General features: G+C 31.9%; 1 protein-coding gene across 9 annotated transcripts in view; it reads right to left on the bottom strand.

Annotated features, from left to right (window-relative positions):
- Nucleotides 1–20,899, bottom strand: part of LOC130655469 (serine-protein kinase ATM-like) — a 255,466-nt gene that overhangs the window by 48,827 nt on the left and 185,740 nt on the right. For all 9 annotated transcript variants that reach the window (XR_008984665.1, XR_008984666.1, XM_057458230.1 and 6 more), the window contains 11 exons: nucleotides 19,689–19,864; nucleotides 18,217–18,269; nucleotides 18,060–18,134; nucleotides 17,873–17,934; nucleotides 14,455–14,679; nucleotides 14,130–14,331; nucleotides 8,610–8,753; nucleotides 6,230–6,340; nucleotides 4,631–4,684; nucleotides 4,422–4,529; nucleotides 3,970–4,022 (listed from right to left, as the gene is read on the bottom strand). Coding sequence is in view for 7 of the 9 variants with exons in the window: in XM_057458230.1 (XP_057314213.1) it covers nucleotides 3,970–4,022; nucleotides 4,422–4,529; nucleotides 4,631–4,684; nucleotides 6,230–6,340; nucleotides 8,610–8,753; nucleotides 14,130–14,331; nucleotides 14,455–14,679; nucleotides 17,873–17,934; nucleotides 18,060–18,134; nucleotides 18,217–18,269; nucleotides 19,689–19,864 (1,263 nt within the window). In the remaining 2 variants the exon portion in view is untranslated. The remainder of the gene's footprint in view (nucleotides 1–3,969; nucleotides 4,023–4,421; nucleotides 4,530–4,630; nucleotides 4,685–6,229; nucleotides 6,341–8,609; nucleotides 8,754–14,129; nucleotides 14,332–14,454; nucleotides 14,680–17,872; nucleotides 17,935–18,059; nucleotides 18,135–18,216; nucleotides 18,270–19,688; nucleotides 19,865–20,899) is intronic.

Here is a 20,899-nt window from a genome sequence, read left to right on the forward strand (position 1 = left end):
TTTTTATTTTTTCGGTTTGACTTTTCATAATCATATTAGTATTATAGGTTTATCAAACTTTAAAAAATATTTAGTAGGTATAGTGTTGCCTCTTCTCTAAGAAAATAGGCTTAAGGTTCATAAAACTGTTCTTATTCTTTTAAGAATCAACTTGACAGAGCAAGACAAGCAAGATCTATCAACTATTTTAACATTCCGCCCCCCCCCCCCCCCTGACGGTTTTTTTTAATAACTCCTGATTGCTTTCTTATATGGCTATGATACTTACTGAGTTTCAACATTTATCTATTAGACACCTGCATGCTAAATTTTTATGTCCCATACCTTTCAGAGGCTTTGATATTGGCCATTACTCGAAACTACCCCTAAAATCTCTATGAAATGCTTATAATGGGGAAAATATAATAACTCCTGTTAGGATTATCCTTATAACTTGAAAGTTGCAACACAACTTTGTTTCATCAAGAAGAATCATTTTAAATAATTTTGACACGTGACTAATCCGATTTCCCGATTTTGTCGGATTTTACCCGAAAATCGAAAAAAAACGGATTTTAGGGCAATTTTTATCCGATCCATGTAAAAACTGGAAGATATGTTAAAAAATTTTTATTTAGCTTTCAGAAACTTCAAACAGAATGTAAAAATTCGCTCTAGAACAAAAGTAATTATATTTTAAGCAGATAGTGGCATTTTTAACAATTTTCAAGCTTCTGATGACGTCACAGAAAATGTGCTGACGCAAGCAAAAATTTATTGCCGCCATTTTGTTCCTTTTATGACGTACTATAAGTGTGCCAAGTTTGATTCAATTTGAACAATCCTATGAAAAGTTACTGAGGGGCAGATCCCCCCCCCAAGTCATAGTATGTTCTAAAAACCCCGGACCGAATAGGGTTAAACCTGTAAGGTTATGTTGTCTGCGATATCCTTAAAAAAATAAAACAAAGCCAATTATTAGTTTTAAGGCCGTCTGTATATATTTAAAACTTTCTTAACTTTCTTAGGCCATCTGGTTAAGTTATTGTGGTGAATCGATCGAGCATTAAACATTAAGTGAGTGCATTGAAACAACGTGTGACTTGAAACAAATCGTGACCGGTTTATTCATCTAAAATTCTCTTAGCTTTTAAAGAAATTATCCCCCCCCAAAAAAAAAAAAAAATTAAAAAAAAAATAAAAATAAATGCGTATTTATTATTATTTGATTAAAGTACATTGCCCTCTTACAGTAGAATGCTTAAATTCGGAAACTCAAGAAGTATAATACAGAAAGGTTTTCATGGTTATTCTATCAGATTTGTCTAAGAAGAGCATCCTTAAACAGAATATTTTTCCATAAACAATCTGGCAATACTTATAGAAATAATATTACTAACAATACTTATAGAAATACTACTGATTAACAAAACAATTTGTGAATTAAAAAACATCAACAACTTTCTGTAGCTGCAACTGTAACATTCTTACAGGCCATAATTTTTAAATAATCAAGGCTCAAAGATACTTATGAGTAAGCATGATTTAACCTTGGGTGATAGCATTACTCTTATTACAATTATTACTTTATTAATTATTACTCTTAAATGCCATTTTCTATTTCTTTTACCAAAAGCTCATAATTTGCCAATTTGACAAGTTAGAGAAACAATAAAGGTAAACAAACTACATGTGCATCACTTCACTGGAAAATTAAAATTGTCTCTAAACTAACCTCATTTTCATGTTAGTATTTCTATTCCGGCTGCGTATTTTGTGGAATGGAAATGGATATTGAAATAGATCTATTACAAGCTCGTGAGCACAAAAATGGAAATTTTCTCCCTCTCCGAGCACCGAAACGGGATTAGTGGTGTGTTCAAATCTTATCTTGGTAACTATTTTTAATATTTTTTTCTTTGCTGTTATAAATTTTATTTTTTAAAAGATAAAATAAGTGTTCAAAAGCATTATTTCACTAACTGATAAAGTAAAAGTGTTTCCACCAAAGTTTACAAAAGTGAATGTAGGCAGAATTAAGGTCTCCCCAAATGCCTGGAAAGTAGTCTGCCAAAAATAAAATTTCCAAAACATTGCGTAACAGAGAAACGAAGCCGCCCCAACATATCAATTCATTAATACATCGATTTTACAAAATTTGGTTAAAATGAAATGGAATTCTTTTCGCTACGCTAATGACACGCCAACATACATGATTTCGGAAACACTCCGAAAGAATGTAAATTTTCCAATTCCGTTCTTGTTTATTTGTCTCCGCGCCATAAGGATGAACAGGATTCGCTGTTTGTGACAGTTCTGGTAATATATTTTTTTAACTACAGCTATTTCCTTTTTCGAGCAATTAAGATTTACTCCTATATAATTTTTTTTATTTTGCTTTCTCTCACTGATTGACTCTCTTATACCCCGTTCTTTTTTGAGGGGGTCTACTAAATTACTAAAGTTTGCAAATTTTAGATGGGGCTTGTGGTCTCTTTCTTCCTGTTAGTCAGTGTACCCCAAACTGACCTATTGAAAATTGTAATTTATAAGAAATTTTCCGTTTAAGAAGATCTCACAAATCAAATTTGAAAAATAACTAGTGTGTAACAAATAGTATTGCCGATCTGAATAGCAAAATATGTCGTGTCTAACTTTGTAACAGAAATCACAATCTGATAGACAGCTTTTTGTAAACTTTATCCGCGAGGTTTTTTGCGTATATTATACTGCATGTTTGGAATGTTTCATAACGGTACAAAGGTCGGTAAAATTGACAATAGTTCGAATCCTTTTGTGCACCAAAAATACCCCACTGACTATTTTGCCATGATTTGACAACTTCAACTACACAGTGCCAATAAAGATTAGCAGGAAGTTCAGTTAAGTGACAAAGTCTGAAACGGAATTGGTTACCATTAGATAAATTGGTATTTTCTGGATATTCAATCAATAGTCCTTGTACAACTTTTTCAATCACCTTGGATACAGGTGGATTTTACAGGATAATAACTGTTTGCGTATTTTCATTATCAGGATTATTTTATTGACTTTTGATATTTGGACGGGAGTTCGGACAAAAGAAGATGCTGTGTGTGACCCCCAGCTTACTGCATTCCTTTGGGTCTATTCAGTTTAGACTTGCTACCTGAAGAATGTTGTTATTTAATCAATAATAGTTAATGGCAAAAAATGGTTTCAAAAGCATGGAGACATCAAAGCATAAACAAATCTTGTTTTTCTGAAATTGATTTGGAAACAGTCAATTCGCTGAACTGCAGTTTCAAAGTGACGGTTAAATCCTTCCTATAAATAGCCTCGTTTTCCAATGAAATCAATTTCTTAAATCCAATAAAAACTTCCTTAAAACTAAAACCTTCAGGCTTTATTTATTTTACTTGGATCTATTCAAAAATCCAAATAAGAAGCGTTTTGTGTAACTTATTCTGCGTGACGTCATGCAATTCAAAAAAGGTTATTTGGAACTGAAGTGAAAAATGTTCCGATTTTGGATAAAATTTGTTAAACTGATCGAAAAGGACATGCTGAACATGCTGGTTTCGAAATTTTCACACCTGGTGTACCCTGATTTTATTGAGTTTTAATACTCGTTGTTTTTGCCCTACTTTTTAGTGATGAGCGACTGGAAAAAAAACAACAAGAAACTTAAGAAATTAAACTTTTCTATTCCAAATTTTTAGGATAGTCAAAACTTGCCCTGGACTTTGAAATAAATTAAAAAAAGTATATGTTTACTTTTTTCGATAAGATTATTAAGGGTTTAAAATATTTCCTGCCAAAAAAAAATTATTTTCTTTTTCAGAAATTTTTCAGATATCACTATATTTATTATTGTAGTGGGCAATCCCTTTAAACCCTGACAGGCTCTTTTTTGACGTTATTAATGGAGGGGAGGCATTGCCATATATTTTGATCAAAGATTGTACATAAATCAAACGTATTTAAAAATATTGCTGAAATCATACTTACACTTTTACATCATGTTGTCTTGATGGTGAAGATTTAAAATGTTTAATGTCAATCTGAAAAAATAAAATGTAAAAGTTTTTTAATATTTTTTTCTTACTATTCAGTACAGAAATATTTCTACAATACGACTCATAAACATGTCATAAACATTTGAGTTATATTACTTTTAGGCAACAATTATTTTGCAGGAATAAATAAATTTCGTAGTTTTTGCTACAATACAAAAATTTACCATCCACAGAGTGAAATTTGGAAAACCTTATATCATGTAAACAAGAAACCTCAAGATATCCAAAAAAATCCCTAGAATCTCACTTTGTTCTGTCAAATGCAAAATGTGAAAGAACAAATATTTTTTCATTCTTTCTGATAAAATCTTCGGCATGATAAGCGATTTCCATCTTAATCCAAAAAGTCACAGAATGCTGTCAAAATGTCATTTAAAAAATTACCTGTACTGTCCTTGTTACTGATTGTTTTCTCTTATGTACATGTGATTTCATGTAACCAGAAATATCTTGATATCGACAGTCTGCATATTTAGCAAGTGAAAAATAAGCCTGAAAGTTTAATAACAGAAATAACACAAATAAAAAAACCCTATTCAATGATAACTTAAAAACTGCTAGAGCTAAGAAATAATAATAACAACAATATTTACACGAATAGGACTGTAAAATCCATCATATGAATTTTTTGTCATTATTTCAATTGCCTAAATAAAAATTGTATAGGTTATTTTAATCTGAGAATAATTCCAACTTTATGATTAAAATTTAGCAATAAAGGCGGGTTTACTACAGAAGCAGAAATATCATAGATGTAAGATTATCTTTTAAAAGCAAGAAAATCAGTTCAGTATTATTTAAAACTAGCTAGAAGACCCGGTGTCGTTTTAGCTAAAATAAATATATGTTACAACCTGTTGTTACCACGACATAGCAAAAACTGTCTTACATCAGAGTGCTTACATCAGTGGGCCTTATAGGCATAACATTTAAACTTTTATTGCAAGTTCGTGTAAATTAAACACGGTAAACAGTCCGTCGCTACCCTGTCCAGCTAAAACAATCACTCAGTAGCTTTATTTTGTGGATTTATTTTGCAAAATATATTTTCAGAAAATTTGTAAAATTAATTGCCAGTCCGAATAAGAACACGTTGTTACATAATTGTTGGTAAAAAGTAATTGGTTTACTACGCGGAAGCGATCAAAATAAAGTCAGTAAAAATATATCGCATTTTTCAATTTGTAACATGAAGATTTTGTGCATGGTAATCACAAATCGTTTTCTACACCGAACCGACGGACAACGGTATTATTAATATGGTCTTAGCAAGTTATAAAATAGGCAAAAAAAGCACAAATAGGTTTAGAATAAATTTGGTTAGTGCAATGAAAAACCAACTTTTATGACTTTTGATTGAATATATGCATTCCAAATTTTCGAAAGAGTCTACCCACACTCACATGTGGCTAAAATAAGAGAGAACTTAGTATGGTACAAATAAGAGAGAACTTAGTATGGTACAAACTCGATAGAAATGTACAGTAGTTCCACAATTAGGTTTATCGGAAAATAAGGATTATTTTTTAACATTGGAAAAAAGGCAGGTTCGCTAGGAAGGCAGTAATATTAATGATGCAAATCTTAACTTTTAATTCTGCATTGGAATCTTTCGCTCCTTAAGTAAAAAGGATAGTTAGACGGATTTATCTTTGTAATTATAAACAGCCCCAAAATTTCCAATGATGCTGTGTCTTATGCTTCAACGTAGCAATGCAGTTTAACCTTTAAACGCTAGCACAAAACAATATTGCTGACTTGTGTTTTATGTTTGAGCGTGGCTAACAAAATTTTCAGCGTGGTGGCACGTTTTATTTAGACCTTATCTCAATAATTACAACATATAAATTAAACCTTCATCAGCGTATCTGAACTCAGGAACTATGTTTTTTGACCAAATTTCCTCAAACCTATTAAAAAACCTATTAAAAAAACCTATCACACCAGGTTCTAGGTTTTTTTGACTTTTAACTAAAACAAAAAGTGTATTTTTTTGAAAATTGCCGACCACCAAAATTAGGGCAGTGGTGGAATAATTTTGTTATGCCTCTTCTTCGAAACACTAATAAAGTCCTAACACAATATGACAAAGCAGTAGCTGTTCTTTATTCGCTAGCATTGTATTTTACTAGTGGGCATGGTTTACCAAGCCAGTGTGCCAAGGCTAACTAGTGCATTTAAAACTTTCTTACTGGCTGCAAATAGTCATTCATAATGCGAACTGGGTTTTGACTTCTTGTTTCACCCAACCAATATCCATATAAACCAAGGATAATAGGATAACTTTTATCTGCTTTATTACTCTAAAAAAAATTTAGCCATAATGAATACGTATTAGAGTGTGATCCCAATGAAGTTTTACAAGTTGCACTTCCCTGAAAGATGTGCATGAGAAATTCCTAAAGATAGAGCCACTTTTTGTTAAATAACATGTGACTCCAGGTATTGTCTCCTTAATTTATTTTTCCTGCTTTACCTCTTCCTCTTCATCATTCTCACACACATACATACTTCGTTCCTTTGTTAGACTGACGTAAAAAAATAATATCGTCCTGATACGGTTCCCCTTAATGTGATTAAGGCATGCTGGAGGGCGTTTTGAAGAACACAGAGGAAACTGGTTATCAATGAACCAATTCTCAAAAAAAATATAAACGTGCACACAAAATTTTGTTCTTTAAATTTTCTGATTCGTGTTATTTTAATGCTTTTTCTAAATCAGTTAAGCTAAATCACATTAATTAAATTATTTTTTATAGTTGTTATAGGCGTTCGCATAAATATCCTTTGTATTAATTTCACGTTCGTTAATTGGAATAAGGTATATATTTAATAATTACCAGAACGAAAAACTTAATTTAATCCAGACTGTCGTTTTTTCTCCAAACAATATTTGTTGGTCAAACAGCACAAAAGCGCTATGGAGCGAGAGAAAAATGTTGGTATTGCACCCTTGACAAGATCATAACTACCTCTCTTCTTATTATATGGCAACAACTTTTGCATATGTCGTGGGGTGTGTCAAATCAGTCTTCCTCGAAATGATTGGAGCACAAATAAACGTCTGGGCAGCTCTGTTTTCATTATTTTTAATTCAAATATCTGCAATTTTCTTTTCGCTAGTAATTTATGATTCGATATTAATCACCCCCTCCCCCCCCTAACATTTATGAATAAAACATGAACATGTATTTAATTTTTCGTGTGATTACATAGTCATGTGAGAACATTGATGCAATTAATTTCATTTTTTTCATTTTGCAGTGTGAAGGCATCTTTTTTGGCTATAACAGTCCGTAATAATTAAAGCAGACATGAAAAAATACATAATAGGGTTACAATTTTTTAATGCAGAAGATCATAATGGTGATTGAGTGAGAAAATTTTTTTAAAAAGCTTTACCTGGAGTCACATGAACTTATTTTATAAAAAAGTGAATATATCATTGGAAATTTCTCATACTAATCATTTAGGTAATCTAACTTGTAAAAGTACGTCAGGATTCCTTTAATTCTACATACGTATATAACACAGTATGCAATTAACTCAAATATACTTATCTGAAACCACTTTTAATTTTTTACAGATATTGTATCTGCAAAATATTATTCATTATACTATTGTGAAAAATTAACACTCGCAGAGTGAAAGTTAATTCACACAAGACAATCAAACACTGCTGCCTAAATCACAAAAAATCAGGTGTACTTGTGTGAACGTTTTATTAAAATCTTTCAAAAATAATTGATAACATTTTAATGTCTTAATGTGAAAATTAATACTCGCAAAACTTTTTACAAAAAATAATCTGCACAATGATTACCCACAAAATGTAATTCATGTGGACCTGTGAAAATAGCTACCCATAAAAGTTAGTACCATTAAGTTATTGACGAGCCTGAGTAGCTTTTTAGTATTCGTAATTTTACAAATCTTTAGACAAGTCCAGATACACAAAGTCAATAAGTAGTGGTTTCGTTTACATATTCCACGTGCCTTTAGACAACTGAGATATAAGAATTAAAAAACGAAAAAAAATATGACCTTATTTTTTCGAGAACAAGTATATCAGCGAATTGACTCCCCCTTGGGATATGTTTATGATTGCACGATACGACCGTAGCTACCATATTATTATAAATTTAAACATATTATATTAGGACTTGTATACTGCAAAATGGCTCTCGAACCGACTAAACGTCGTAAATTGTAGTTCTTACTACTTTTTTACTTTATAACGCTACAAACATAATATTTTTTAAAGTTATTCTAAGAAAATTAGCCAACTATAAAAACTCAATTATATAATTAGAAAATATACAATCACAGTAAGTTATTTCTTATGCCACATCATTACTACAATCTCATGAATATTATTATGACTCGTTTGTTAGCTGACAAATCAGCAAATTGATGTTAATGGATGAGTTTGACATAATATATTTATGTTTGTGGCCAATTAACTTGGATGGATCGTGACATCAGTTGTTTTATCTCATGTGGGCCAGTAGGACCATGGGGGATGGATCCTGCAACTAGTATATAAATAAATTAACTAAGTAAACAAACCACCTCTTTCAGAGATTCCAAAAGTTTCAAAGCATATGTTTGTTCCCCTTTGTCCCAGAACAATTTGGCTTCTTCTAACTTCCAGTTCAATGTCAGGGATCCAAATTGCTCAAGTGAATGAAGTGTAGAAATGATTCTTTCTGCTACCTACGCAATAAAAAAAAATGCCAACAATACGAGACTTTTTGTTACAATAATGGTAACCTGCAATTATTAACATTTAAAAAAAAATGATTTTCAGACATGGCCTAAGTATTCTCCAATTTTATCTGTTAAATGAATGCGTTGGAAATTTTTGTTGTCTGTTGTACACCCTTCGCGCAACAAAAAACTGACATAACAATGGAACAGTTGCTTTTTTATATTGTAATATATACTCCGCACAGTGCTGAGTCTGTCAACTCTAAGCCTGAAGGTCCAAATGATTTTAAAAGTCACAGACACCCGGCACTCATGAACATGCTGTCAAGAATGAAATACGGATGTGCTATGATAAATATTCACCTATTTGTATACCATCATCCGGATAAACTATCTGAGTTCATCACTAACATATTGCCACACGTAGTGAATCCCACTCACTGCTTGGCAGTATGTTAGTGATGAACAAAGTAGTTCTTCTTTAATATGACTTACACGCATTATACTCGCCCGTCATGATCAGAGGTCTGAGGGGGGTGAAGCATTCTCTGTTGAGAATGAAATATGGATGTGCTATGATAAATATTCACCTATATGAAAAATTGTTTGTTAAATTATTAAGAAAGAAAAATTAGACGATGCCATTTACAACAATCTCTTAAAATAATATGAAGAGTGTCTGTGTGTGTGTGTCTGTAACAGGCAAAGCGGATGTGTTTATTTTCCTTTGATGTAGCCAAAAAAAGTAATGTCCCAAATGTTAATCGACAAATTTAACGAGGCGTCAAACGAGGTGGTGAGGTCAATCATTTTTTACCGTGTAGGTAACAAGGGACAATCTGGGACTAAATGGGGCAAGTATTCTAAGCCTAAGTCCCCTAATCCATTTCGGAATGGACGGGTTGATGATAAAACCTTTGAACCACAAAAGCTTTGTAATCGATGGTCAAAGATATCTCTTATAATAATACGGAGAGTGTGTCCGTCTGTCTGTGACAGGCAAAGTAGATGTGTTCATTTTCCTTTGATGTAGCCGAAATTTCCTTTGAAGTCTCCGAAAAAGTTATATCTATTTTGCCAGCGGGTTTACTTTGTTTACATCACGTGATCTAAATGAAGCAACTTGATTTGCTGAAAAAATTTTAACGGCTAACTCCCGAAAAATGGTAACCCTCGACACAAAAGCAACAACAAGGAAACAGCCCCTTCGTCTTGAAAAATTGCAAAAAGTAATTCAGAGAAAGAAAAGTCCAAGAAATGAAGTGAGAAGTGGTAGCTAGAGCTAGAAGTAAAGTAGTAAAGTTAGAAGAAGAAAATAGAAGCTAGAGGTTGAAGTGGATTTGAAATCACAAATAGTAAGAACTTTAATGTTTTTAGACGTTTAGTTTTTATGTCACTGGAGCAAGCAGATTCGCATTTTCCAACAAAAGCCTCAAATTCTTGAAGTTTCATATTTTAGCGCTTTTTTAAAAACAAACCTAGCCACCATATTTGTTTATGTTTTTGTTGCATAATTAATGTATCCCCTGGTGCGTAACTAATGTGTTTGTCCTAAAATTCAAAATGCTACATAAAGCTGTTAGCTGACTAACAAACGGAAAACTTTGGTTTGCTGAACTTACTGATCACTGTAATGTTAATATTTTTACATTACTATTGTTTCTCTTTATATGTGTTTTACTAAGCATAAATAGCTAGCTTTAGTTTTAGCTAAGTGTTCCCAGTTTAAGTATATTTAACTGGGGGTCTTAGCTACTGTTAGCTAGCTAATGTTGTCCTCCCCATGGGCTAGCTCTAACCTATGACTTATATTGTTATTCCTCTTTTTTAATTATCTATAGCTAGCTACCTTAGTTTCCAAACTTCTTTTCTTTTATGAGCACGAATTATGTTGTAACAAGCTAGCTAGCTACCTACCTACAAAATCTTTAAAGACTTGAACTTTTGCAGATGTATTTTATATTTCTTTTCGCATTTCCTGTAAACTTTACAAAGGGACCACGTGCAATATGACAAGTGGAATATTTTTTTTTCCAGAATTTAAAACGTGTGTGTTAAGTTATTTTTATTGTTTTGTTTCTGACATCCTGTTTAACTTTCGTCAGCCTACATGTAAAATGCCAGGTTATTTTTACAGGGGGGTGTAGCTAGACATTTGATTGGAAATTTACATGGGTTTTTGACTTTATTTTAATTTATGAGAGGATGGTCGTTCGGTTCGGGAAGGTTGTTCGTGTTTTTGTTTGTGTTGCAAACTGCTGTTTTTTGAAATTTTCTGTAAACTTTTGTGGGAAAAAGACCACATGCAATATACTGAAAGCACAAATTTTGTAGAATTGGCCTCCACTAAAGGCTGTTGTGTAAGCTAATGGCTTTTCCATAGTTCGTATTATAAACTTTTGTTGGGGAGAACTAAACTGTATGTGATGTCATTTTTGCTGGAAGAAAATTCCATGGTTTCACGTTTTTGTTAAGAATTTTGTAATTGTGGTAATATATTACCGTTTTTGGTGAAGATGAAAAAACTTTTTTGTTTTTTATATTTTATGAAATGCCTGATTTTTCTATAATTTGATGTGTTTCATAACCTTTTTGTGGAAGATTTATGGGCAATAGCAATATAGAACATGCTAAATGAACTGATTTTTGTTGATTTGGATGTGCTCCTCAAAAACCGATCTGTTTTACATTTTGTGTTAACTTGTGTGAGGACGGACCGTATATACACTCTGTTTTCCAAAAGTAATATCTTTGTTGATTCAAATTTACTTCTTATTTATTTTTGACATTCACGTTTAAAATGGTTGGTAAAGGTAACTACAGATCATCATACAAAGGAAAATTTTTTTGTGTTCTTAACCTGTTAATTTTTACAATTTGTGTATATTTTTGGGAAACAGGATAGTATGTAATTGAATAAATGTTTTCCAGATATAAATTTGATGTTTTTTGACACTTCTGATTGAAATATTAAAGGTTTTCAACGAAGTAAATATTTGAGATGTGTTATTTCTGACTTTATTATTATTGTTAGTGTTGTACTTGATTCTAACATTATTTTGATTAGTGTTTCAAGCTCTACACATAATCTTTGTTGATTCAAGTTTATTCTTTGCTCATTGATTTTTTGACATTTATGTTTAAAATTGTTGGTAAAGGGCAGTGCGGAACTAAAAGAGAAAATTTTTGTGTTCTTAACTGGTTGATTTTTACATTTTGTGTAAATTTTTGTGGGAGAGGATGGTAATGCAACTAAAATGACTGACTTTTCTAGATTTAAATTTTATGTTTTCCAAACTACGGCTTTTTCATATTTTTGTATAAGCGTAAGGGAAAAACAATATTTAAAATGTGTAAAAAACTTATTTTTGCTAACTCTTGGAGGCCTCCTTTTTGACACTTCAGAATAAAATACTGAGGGTTTTCAACATAATCACTTATAAGATGTAAATATTTGAGATGCGTTATTTTTGAAATTGTTATTATCCGTGTTGTGACTGTTGGTGTTGTAACTGTCGGTCTTCTTACTGTTGGTTTTGTGAGTTTAGTGTTGTGAGTGTCGTTGTTGTAACTTTTTATCAACTAGATTTTACACCTTGCAAGCTGTTCTTTTTTATTTTGTGTAAGATTTGTGTGAAGGATTTAATGTGATTTGATATTTGACATTTTGTGTAAGATTTTAAGAACATTTTTTTGTATATACACTGCTGACGTCAGAAAAACATCTAAAAGAACCTAATTTCCCATTGTCCTTCTGCCTAAGTGGATTTCTCCACGGGCCTTATCGACTAGTCTATATAATAATACGCCAGTTCCGTGTGTCTGTCTGTCACTTTTGCAAATTGGATTACATTCTTCAAAATTTTCTTTAACAAATTCTATAAAACATCGCCTATAAAATTGTTCTGCAATTTACCAAACTTTATCGATAAAATAGTATTGACGTCAAAGGAAAGTTAATTAAGATTAGTGAAGCCATTACAATGCACTTAAAACTTTGAGGCCAAATAACTTGGAAACGAGGTGGTGACGTCAATGTTTTTTCACCGCGTGGGTAACTAGGGAAAACCTGGGACCAATTTGGGTAAGTTTTCCAAACCTGGGTCCCCGAATCCGTTTCGGAATGGACGGTTTGATGACGTCATCAAAAAAACCTTTAAACCTTGATATCTTTGCAACCGTTTGTCAAAGATACATGATCATATACATTTTCTTGATCAGCATTTCAAGATCTATACGATGAAGGCAACAGGTATACAAATTTCTAAAAAAAGGTTTTTGGGGGTTTGACTGGCTATTGCTGACGTCAGCAAAATTTTAAAACCCTTATATCTCATGATCATATACATTTTCTTGGTCAGCATTTAAACCTCTGCACAGTACAGACAACGAATAAACTAAATTTCGCCAAACATTTTTGTAATTGCACTGCTGACGTCAGCAAAAAATCTAAAACAACCTATTATTATTCTGCCAAGTAGATTTTTCTACGGGCCTTATCGACTAGTCTAATATAAAGCAGAGTTTGAAACTATTTTTGTCAGAACATATCTTTTTTCAATTTTTAATCCCTGTAGGTGAAAGAAAAATTACAATATTTGATGACATGTAGTAAGAATTTTCTGTCTGCATGTAGTAAGAACTGTCTGTCTGTCTGTCTGTCTGTCTGTCTGTCTGTCTGTCTGTCTGTCTGTCTGTCTGTCTGTCTGTCTGTCTGTCTGTCTGTCTGTCTGTCTGTCTGTCTGTCTGTCTGTCTGTCTGTGAGCAAATGATCGGAGCTGCAAACAGAGACAGGCAAATTCCTGTAGATTTTTCAATTTGCTAAAAACTAGTTTTAATAAAAGTTGATGAAAAACAACAAAGAGAGATTACATGAAGAAAGTGATTAAAGCAAAATTACTTTTAACTTTTAGAAAGAACTCACTTAAACAGGGACTCAACAGGAACTGTAATAGACTAATCACTTATTCAGGTTTTACTCCCACTAAGGAAAAAATTTTCCACATTTAACTTTATATTGTAGCTCAGGAATATAAATAAAAAACATCACCTAATTGCTATCATTCAGAAACAAATTTGAACAAGACTTTTTTTCATTTCTTTCAAAATTACAAAAAATACATTACGTCAACAATGGAAAATTATAATTTTATTGGATTTTTAATTTAGTTAAGGATCCTTTCAACAGAAATCGACACATTTGATAAAAAAAGCTAAACATGGCACAGTGAGCAAACACTATGGTGATATTACAGAAATTCCAACTGCCGTTAAAGTGGGTCAGGAATTAAAATTTATTGCTTCTGATGCTATCTAAGAATGCAAAAACCTTTTTGTTTCATATTGTTAACAGCTCAAAAATAAGATATCAGATGTACCAACCTCGAATCTTTTTTCTTTTCTGGCATGTTTACAAAAACTTTGAACAAAATTCGTTGTTCTCAGGAGAAGTTCTTGAAGAAGATTCTTAGGTGTATGTTGGCAAGCTATTTTTAGTGCTTCACTAACTGCGCTGAAGCAAACATCATAAAAGTCAAATACATGCGACCATTTGGATGGAAAATTTAGCTCATGAATCTCACTCCTAGAAAAAAAAATTATGTTGACATCAAATGACTCAAAATGAGTAAAAAATCAGATCAACCTTGGTAACACTGTTAATAAATAATATTATTAATACTGAATGTGACAATACAATTACTCTGACCTTAGAACTGCAAAGCCAACCCTCTCCAACTGATTTATTGTGAAACATCGAGATAATAACACTTGCTGATTTGCAGGATTTGGGACTTTTCTACTCATTTCATTAACGATGTTCAATTTAACATTGCGAACATGTTGAGCAAATTGGTCATAGTCCCAGTAATACAGCGAGTTTATACTGTGGTATAAACTCTTGTGATAGCCAGTGCTGTTCATACTTTTCGATCTATGTAAAAATACATATATGGCTAAGTAAAATGGTACTGGTATGCAATAATTATAATAATAATCAAGTAAATTAAAACAAGTTGTCAAGGGGAGCATTTATTGAGCCTGAAGTTATACTCAGGCCCGGCCCCAAATCTGGGCCTATAGATAAGCTTTTTTCTATAAAAAAAACATGAACAAGATCCAGTAAAATTTACAAAAGCTTAAAGAAAAAGCTGTGAAGACATATAGATGTTCCAACTGGCTCATAGTCTTTTTACAGCTATCTACCCTTGTTGACATTTGTTAAAACAAGTAACAATTCTTAGCCTGTAGCACAAATACTGAAGGGTTTAGGTAAACTGTTGCTTCCTATTATATATTTTTTTTTTATTGATAATAAAACAATAGAATTATTGACAGTATATATAATAAATACTTAAAAATCTTAATGAGAGGATCAAGTGTTAGTAATGCAAATGCTTTTATAGATTTAAGCATCATTACTGTTTTCCAAAACACATTTACTGGTTTTTACACGAAATGAGACTACTTTACTCTGAGAAAATTCAAAATCAACCCTATAAACATACTACTCAATTACATTTAAAAAAACACACTGTCTAGGAGTTGAGTAATAAAATTTTAGGCATTTCCATTAATTTGCAGAAATCATGCACATTTAATTTTGGGTGGTCAACTGATTAAATACAGAGGATTAACAACACAGAACCTTTACATTTTCCCAAAAATGTCAAAACTGTATAGATATCTCAAAATGTGCTCAGCAATTCAAAACGAGGATTTTTCCTAGCTTACTGCTTCTAAATGTTCTCAAAATGAATTTTATAAATAAAATTTTACCCAAGTAGTTTTCGCCTAAAATAAAAAATATTTCCTAGCTAACTGGTCTTGAACCTAAGCCTAATAAGGGACCGATATTTGCCTCAAGAGTATCAAATAAGTTAGTTGAAATTTAACAGACTTGCTTTTAGCAATTAATACATAAAGAATTTAGCATACTGAGGTTTTTCACCAGCTTACTGGTCCTAACAATTCCTAAAATGACAGTATATTTAACTCATCAGTTGCATAAATGTAACTCTAGAACTCTATACTATTGTGGTCCTAAAAATAGCTCACCATACCAAAATTCCTGGGTTTTTTCTCCAACTCACTGGTTATTCAATAAAAGGGTACAATACTTAAAGTAAACTAATCAAGGGGCTTTCCCATTTTACTGATTGCAAATATTTACACATAAAGAAAGTCCTCCTCATACGTGATTAAAATTGAATGTGTTTTTAGCATTTGAAAACTAAAATATCACAATATATGTTGTGAACGTATAAGGCCTGTGGAGAAATCAACTTAGGCAGAATGAAATGAGACAATGAAAAATAGGTTGTTTTAGATGTTTTGCTGACGTCAGCAGCGCGGTGCAGATAAAAACAATTCGCAAATTTTTTTTACTCTTTGCCTGTAATGTGTAGAGATTAAAACGCTGATCAAAATAATGTATAGGATCATATGTTTTTGAGGAACGCCTAAACGCTAATCAGGAAAATGTATAGGATCATCTACTTTTGACAAACGGTTGCAAAGATATTGGAGTTTAAAGGTTTTTTGATGAGGTCATCAACCCGTCCTTTTCGAAACGGTTTTGGGGAGCCAGGTTTGGGAAACTTACCCAAATTGGTCCCAGGTGGTCCCTAACCCAGGCGATAAAAAATAACTGACATCACAACCTCATTTCCAAGTTATTTGGCCTCAAAGTTTTCAGTGCAATGTAATGGCGTCAATAATCTTAATATACTTTCCTTTGACGTCAATATTATTTTAACATTAAAGTTTGGTAAAATACAGAACAAATTTATAAGTGATATTTTATAGACTTTTATCTAAGAAAATTGTGAAGAATGTAATCCACTTTGCAAAAGTCACAGACGGACAGACAGACAGACAGACAGACAGAAGCTCTGTATTATAATAAGAGATATTTGCTTTTACGCATTTTTTAGAATACAATTTTAGATAAAACCAATGTGCGATCCTGACGTGGATTTTCTTTAAAGCTTAATATCTTTTTGTTTTTTGTAAAAAATTTGTGTTAATAAGGTTCCTTTAATTAAACTAGGCGAAAACAGAAAAGCTGCCCTGAGAATTAAAACAGCTTCAGGAATACAACGATGCAAAAACACACATATTATGACACATGGTTCAATAATTATTTGCATTACATATTTCGGAAGAAGAAAGCGACAGACAGAAACGTGATGATCGATCCATGGCATTTTTGGGATGCATGGTGACATGCCTCTCAGCAGTCAATTGTTTAACAATGGTGCCATATGATTTCAATAATCCTCCCCTCACATCCACAACAGCACCATAACCATGTTAGATATGGCATAAGTACATGAAAATTAAAATAATATAAAAATAATGTGAATACTTATAATGATTTTATATGGTTTATTATTTTAAACTGTCTGTTAAACTGTATATATAGACAAAACAGTTTAGATTGTATTAGCATATCAGGACACCGCCACAAATAATTTTTGACCACAAGTTTATTAATTGAAATAAAATCATAAATGTTACCAGCGAGAAGCACGCAATGCGGTATGAAAAGGACGGGCGAACCCGTGGATTCTCCACGGCTAACGACTAGTCTTATCAGAAAACCACCTCCAACAAACCACTATTTCTACAAAAACAGCATTGGATCCTTCTTCATCTACCTAAATCCTTGTTATATAGTTTTCAAACTAGGTATTGATATCTCAATAACAATTTTTGCTATTAGAGCCATTTTTATTTCTTTTCCCAAAAATTTATTTTCTGATGTTTAATGTTTAACCGTTTACAGTTTTTTTTAATAGAGCATTGAAATCTGGTGCTTTTTTTAAAGAAAATTGCGTCTAAAATTGTTCTTTATTTGTTCCTAGTTGAGCCTAACCCTAATCCGACTGGTGACAACAATGTGCTAATATAAGAAAGCAGCTCTACGCTTTGGTTTTTACTTAAATTAAATTTTCTTATACAATAGGTTCTACTACAAGGGAAAACGTGTAGTTTTTGATACTTTAGTGCCTGTAAGTGGACTTTACCACGGGCATTGCTACTAGTATAGAAAATATTGCATTATTTTGACTTAGCTATACAAAGTAATAATTTATTATAGTCCATCAGTTATCAAAAAGCACCTTATTTCCACATCATTCCATATAGAATTTCTCCAAGCTGCTTCAAACTGTACTTCAGATAACTAAAAAATAAAAAACATATATATATATATAATACGTTAATGAAAACACATCTGCGACAATATTTTGAATGCATTTCACATCTTTATCAAGTCAGCTGAATGCAGTAAAGTACATCATTTCATACCTTTTTTTTCTCCTGATCAGGTAATCCATTTAGATAAATCCAAGCAGAATGACACAAGCCACATTTCAACAAAATCTTTTAAAGGAAAATTTAAACTTTCATTGTTTAAGCAAACAATTTGTACATATTGAAAATTGGAAAAGAGAAAAATACATACATTGGGGATATCTACATTGGGAGCTCTGGTTGAACTTTCCACGTCATTCATCACTGCAATTACAAAAAATCATAAACTATACAACAAACTACGATGTATACGTGGCGTGCAAAGATCATCACACCTATATAAATCTATATAAATGTCCTGAAATCATAACCATACCATTGTTGGAAAGATACTTTAAAAGTATATTATTATCATAAATTAAATTGAAGAATAGCATATTGTGTCCTTCTGCTTTTTTTGGATCTATTGTTTCAACATGTTCTTTGCAGTTATTAAGTAGGCTACTGTGTGTAAACAAATTTTATAAAACAGGATGTATTGCTAGAGAGATAACCATTGCAATGTAAAGGAAGTGATTTATGTAAAATGAAAAGCCAGGAGAAATTGCGGCTAAACCTATATTTTATCTTCCTTTGAGACCATTTTTGATTTAAAACTAATTATTCTACTGCAGATACGTATATAAGTTTTTACTTTTTAACTTGATAATACAGTTTTAATTTTTTAAAAAAGTGCTTTTTGAAAATGCATCAGAATTTTGGCTGATTTTATAATAAAAAAAGTGACTTGTGATATGATTATTAAGTAGATATACAATAGGTAAACATAGGTTATTGAGATTTATTAACCCGAGGTGATTTATATTCAACGACGCGCAGCGGAGTTGAATATAATATCACCGAGGGTTAATAAATCCAATAACCTATGTTTACCTATTGTATATATGTTTTATTATATACCCAAAAGAGATTGTTATAATTAATATTACTTTTTTTTTAATTACGATAAAAATTAATGAGGCGGAAAGGATAAAATCAAAACATGCGTTTACGAATGTTTTGTCAAAACTATTGTTACGTCACAAGCATTGAATAATACGGGTGGAATACGATTATTTATTCAATGGCTGTTTTTGCTTACGGGTATATAATAATATCGCTTATTTATCTATACTAGCTAGATTAAAAAAAGAAAACTATAATAAATGTTCAAATAAAAAAAAATTAGGATATCCTTGTAGTAATATACCAATTTTGTCTGTAACAGGCATAGTAGATTTGTTCACTTTTCTTTGAGGTAAAAAAGTATGTCTTATTTGTTAACTCTCTAGACCTTACAGGTTGAAAAAACCGACATTAACTCCTGCCTAGGGTAGCAAAGGACCAACACTGGTCCAATTCTGTAATATTTGCTCAATCAAATCTTAAAATCCGAACATCTCCTTAATAGTTTTTTGATCAGCGTTTCTAGCTCTACACAATGTAGACAATAACCTGATTTACAAATTTGATATTTATTGCATGTTGAAGGTCATTGATGATGTCACTAATATCTGTATGTTTCATCCCTAATCAAGTGGATTTTTTCATGGGTCATTCAAATGGTATATGATTTTGATAAAAATGTAAAAAATTAGAAAATGGACGGAACTAAAACTATTAAAGAAAAAAAAATTCACTTACACAAAGCCTTTTGAAACTGTTTTTGTAGTTGGTATTGTTGAAATCTTGAACTTCTTTTAACAGAATTGTTAGCAGCAAGTCCATAAATGTAATCTTCCTCACCAATACTCTCATATACCTGGCATATTAGATCTGTTGGTTTATTGTTTGAATTGTACTCAAACATATCATTTTTCCTAAAAACAAATTTGGTTGTTGTTTTTACAATAGCTACAGGAATTGCAAAAAAAAATTATGATGGGAATCTGCCTATGCATTAGGATAATATTGACCACTTAGTTACTCTGATTAATTTGATACAATCAATCACAATTGTCCATGCTGCAGTAGCAGTTAATTAGCACTCCCACTCGAAAATCTAACACATTACCATTAAAGGAATTAATCAGGGGTAACCAACCTGCTTTGATGTGTTTGAGCAAGCATAAGGGTATCCTAGCAATACTATTGAGTAAATATATTCAATATCACTCTGAAAGGAACATTTTTAGATAATCATAAAAGTATCAATATTGACAAAATCTGTACATATTTTAACTAGATTTCTCTTTGCTTTTCATAGGATTGAAGAACCAGATGAGTGTTATTAGGAAAACAAACAGTTATTATTTGGTTGATACCATCAATATTAGCATATTATTATAATAGACTAGTCACGGGGCATATAAGTAACTGTGTGACCACATCCAGGTGCGGCTTTTGGTGCAGATATATGGAGTTCGTAAATCAAGTGGAGCGCTTACAGTGATAAAGTTTTACGAAAGTTGAAATTTAGGTTGAAATTGAGGTAAACCATATGGGCATTTATGTGGAGCGCTATAGTACAGAGTAGACGTAATGTTGCACGTCCAGTGAAGCGCAGTTTCGAGTGTGATGTAATTTTTAAAAAATAACCTTTTCACAACTCTAGCTAAAATATATATACAGATTACAACCTGTTGAACACTGCTATACCAAAAAAATATCGCTTTTTGTTATTTTGCAGAATAAGTTCCTGCAAAACTTTAAAAATGAACCATAAGTGACACCAAGTTGGGCAGTTATTACAGGTTACAGCTTACATTAGTGTGCTCTATTACGCATTATACCCCCTTTTATAAAGTTCATCACAACTTCTGTTAATTAAAGAAAAACTCATGAACAGACCGTCGTTACACGGTCCAACTAAAACAATAAGTCAGCAATTTTACCTTGTGGGATAAGTTGTTGTG

This window comes from Hydractinia symbiolongicarpus, chromosome 8 (assembly GCF_029227915.1).
Source record: "Hydractinia symbiolongicarpus strain clone_291-10 chromosome 8, HSymV2.1, whole genome shotgun sequence".
Lineage (NCBI taxonomy): Eukaryota > Metazoa > Cnidaria > Hydrozoa > Anthoathecata > Hydractiniidae > Hydractinia > Hydractinia symbiolongicarpus.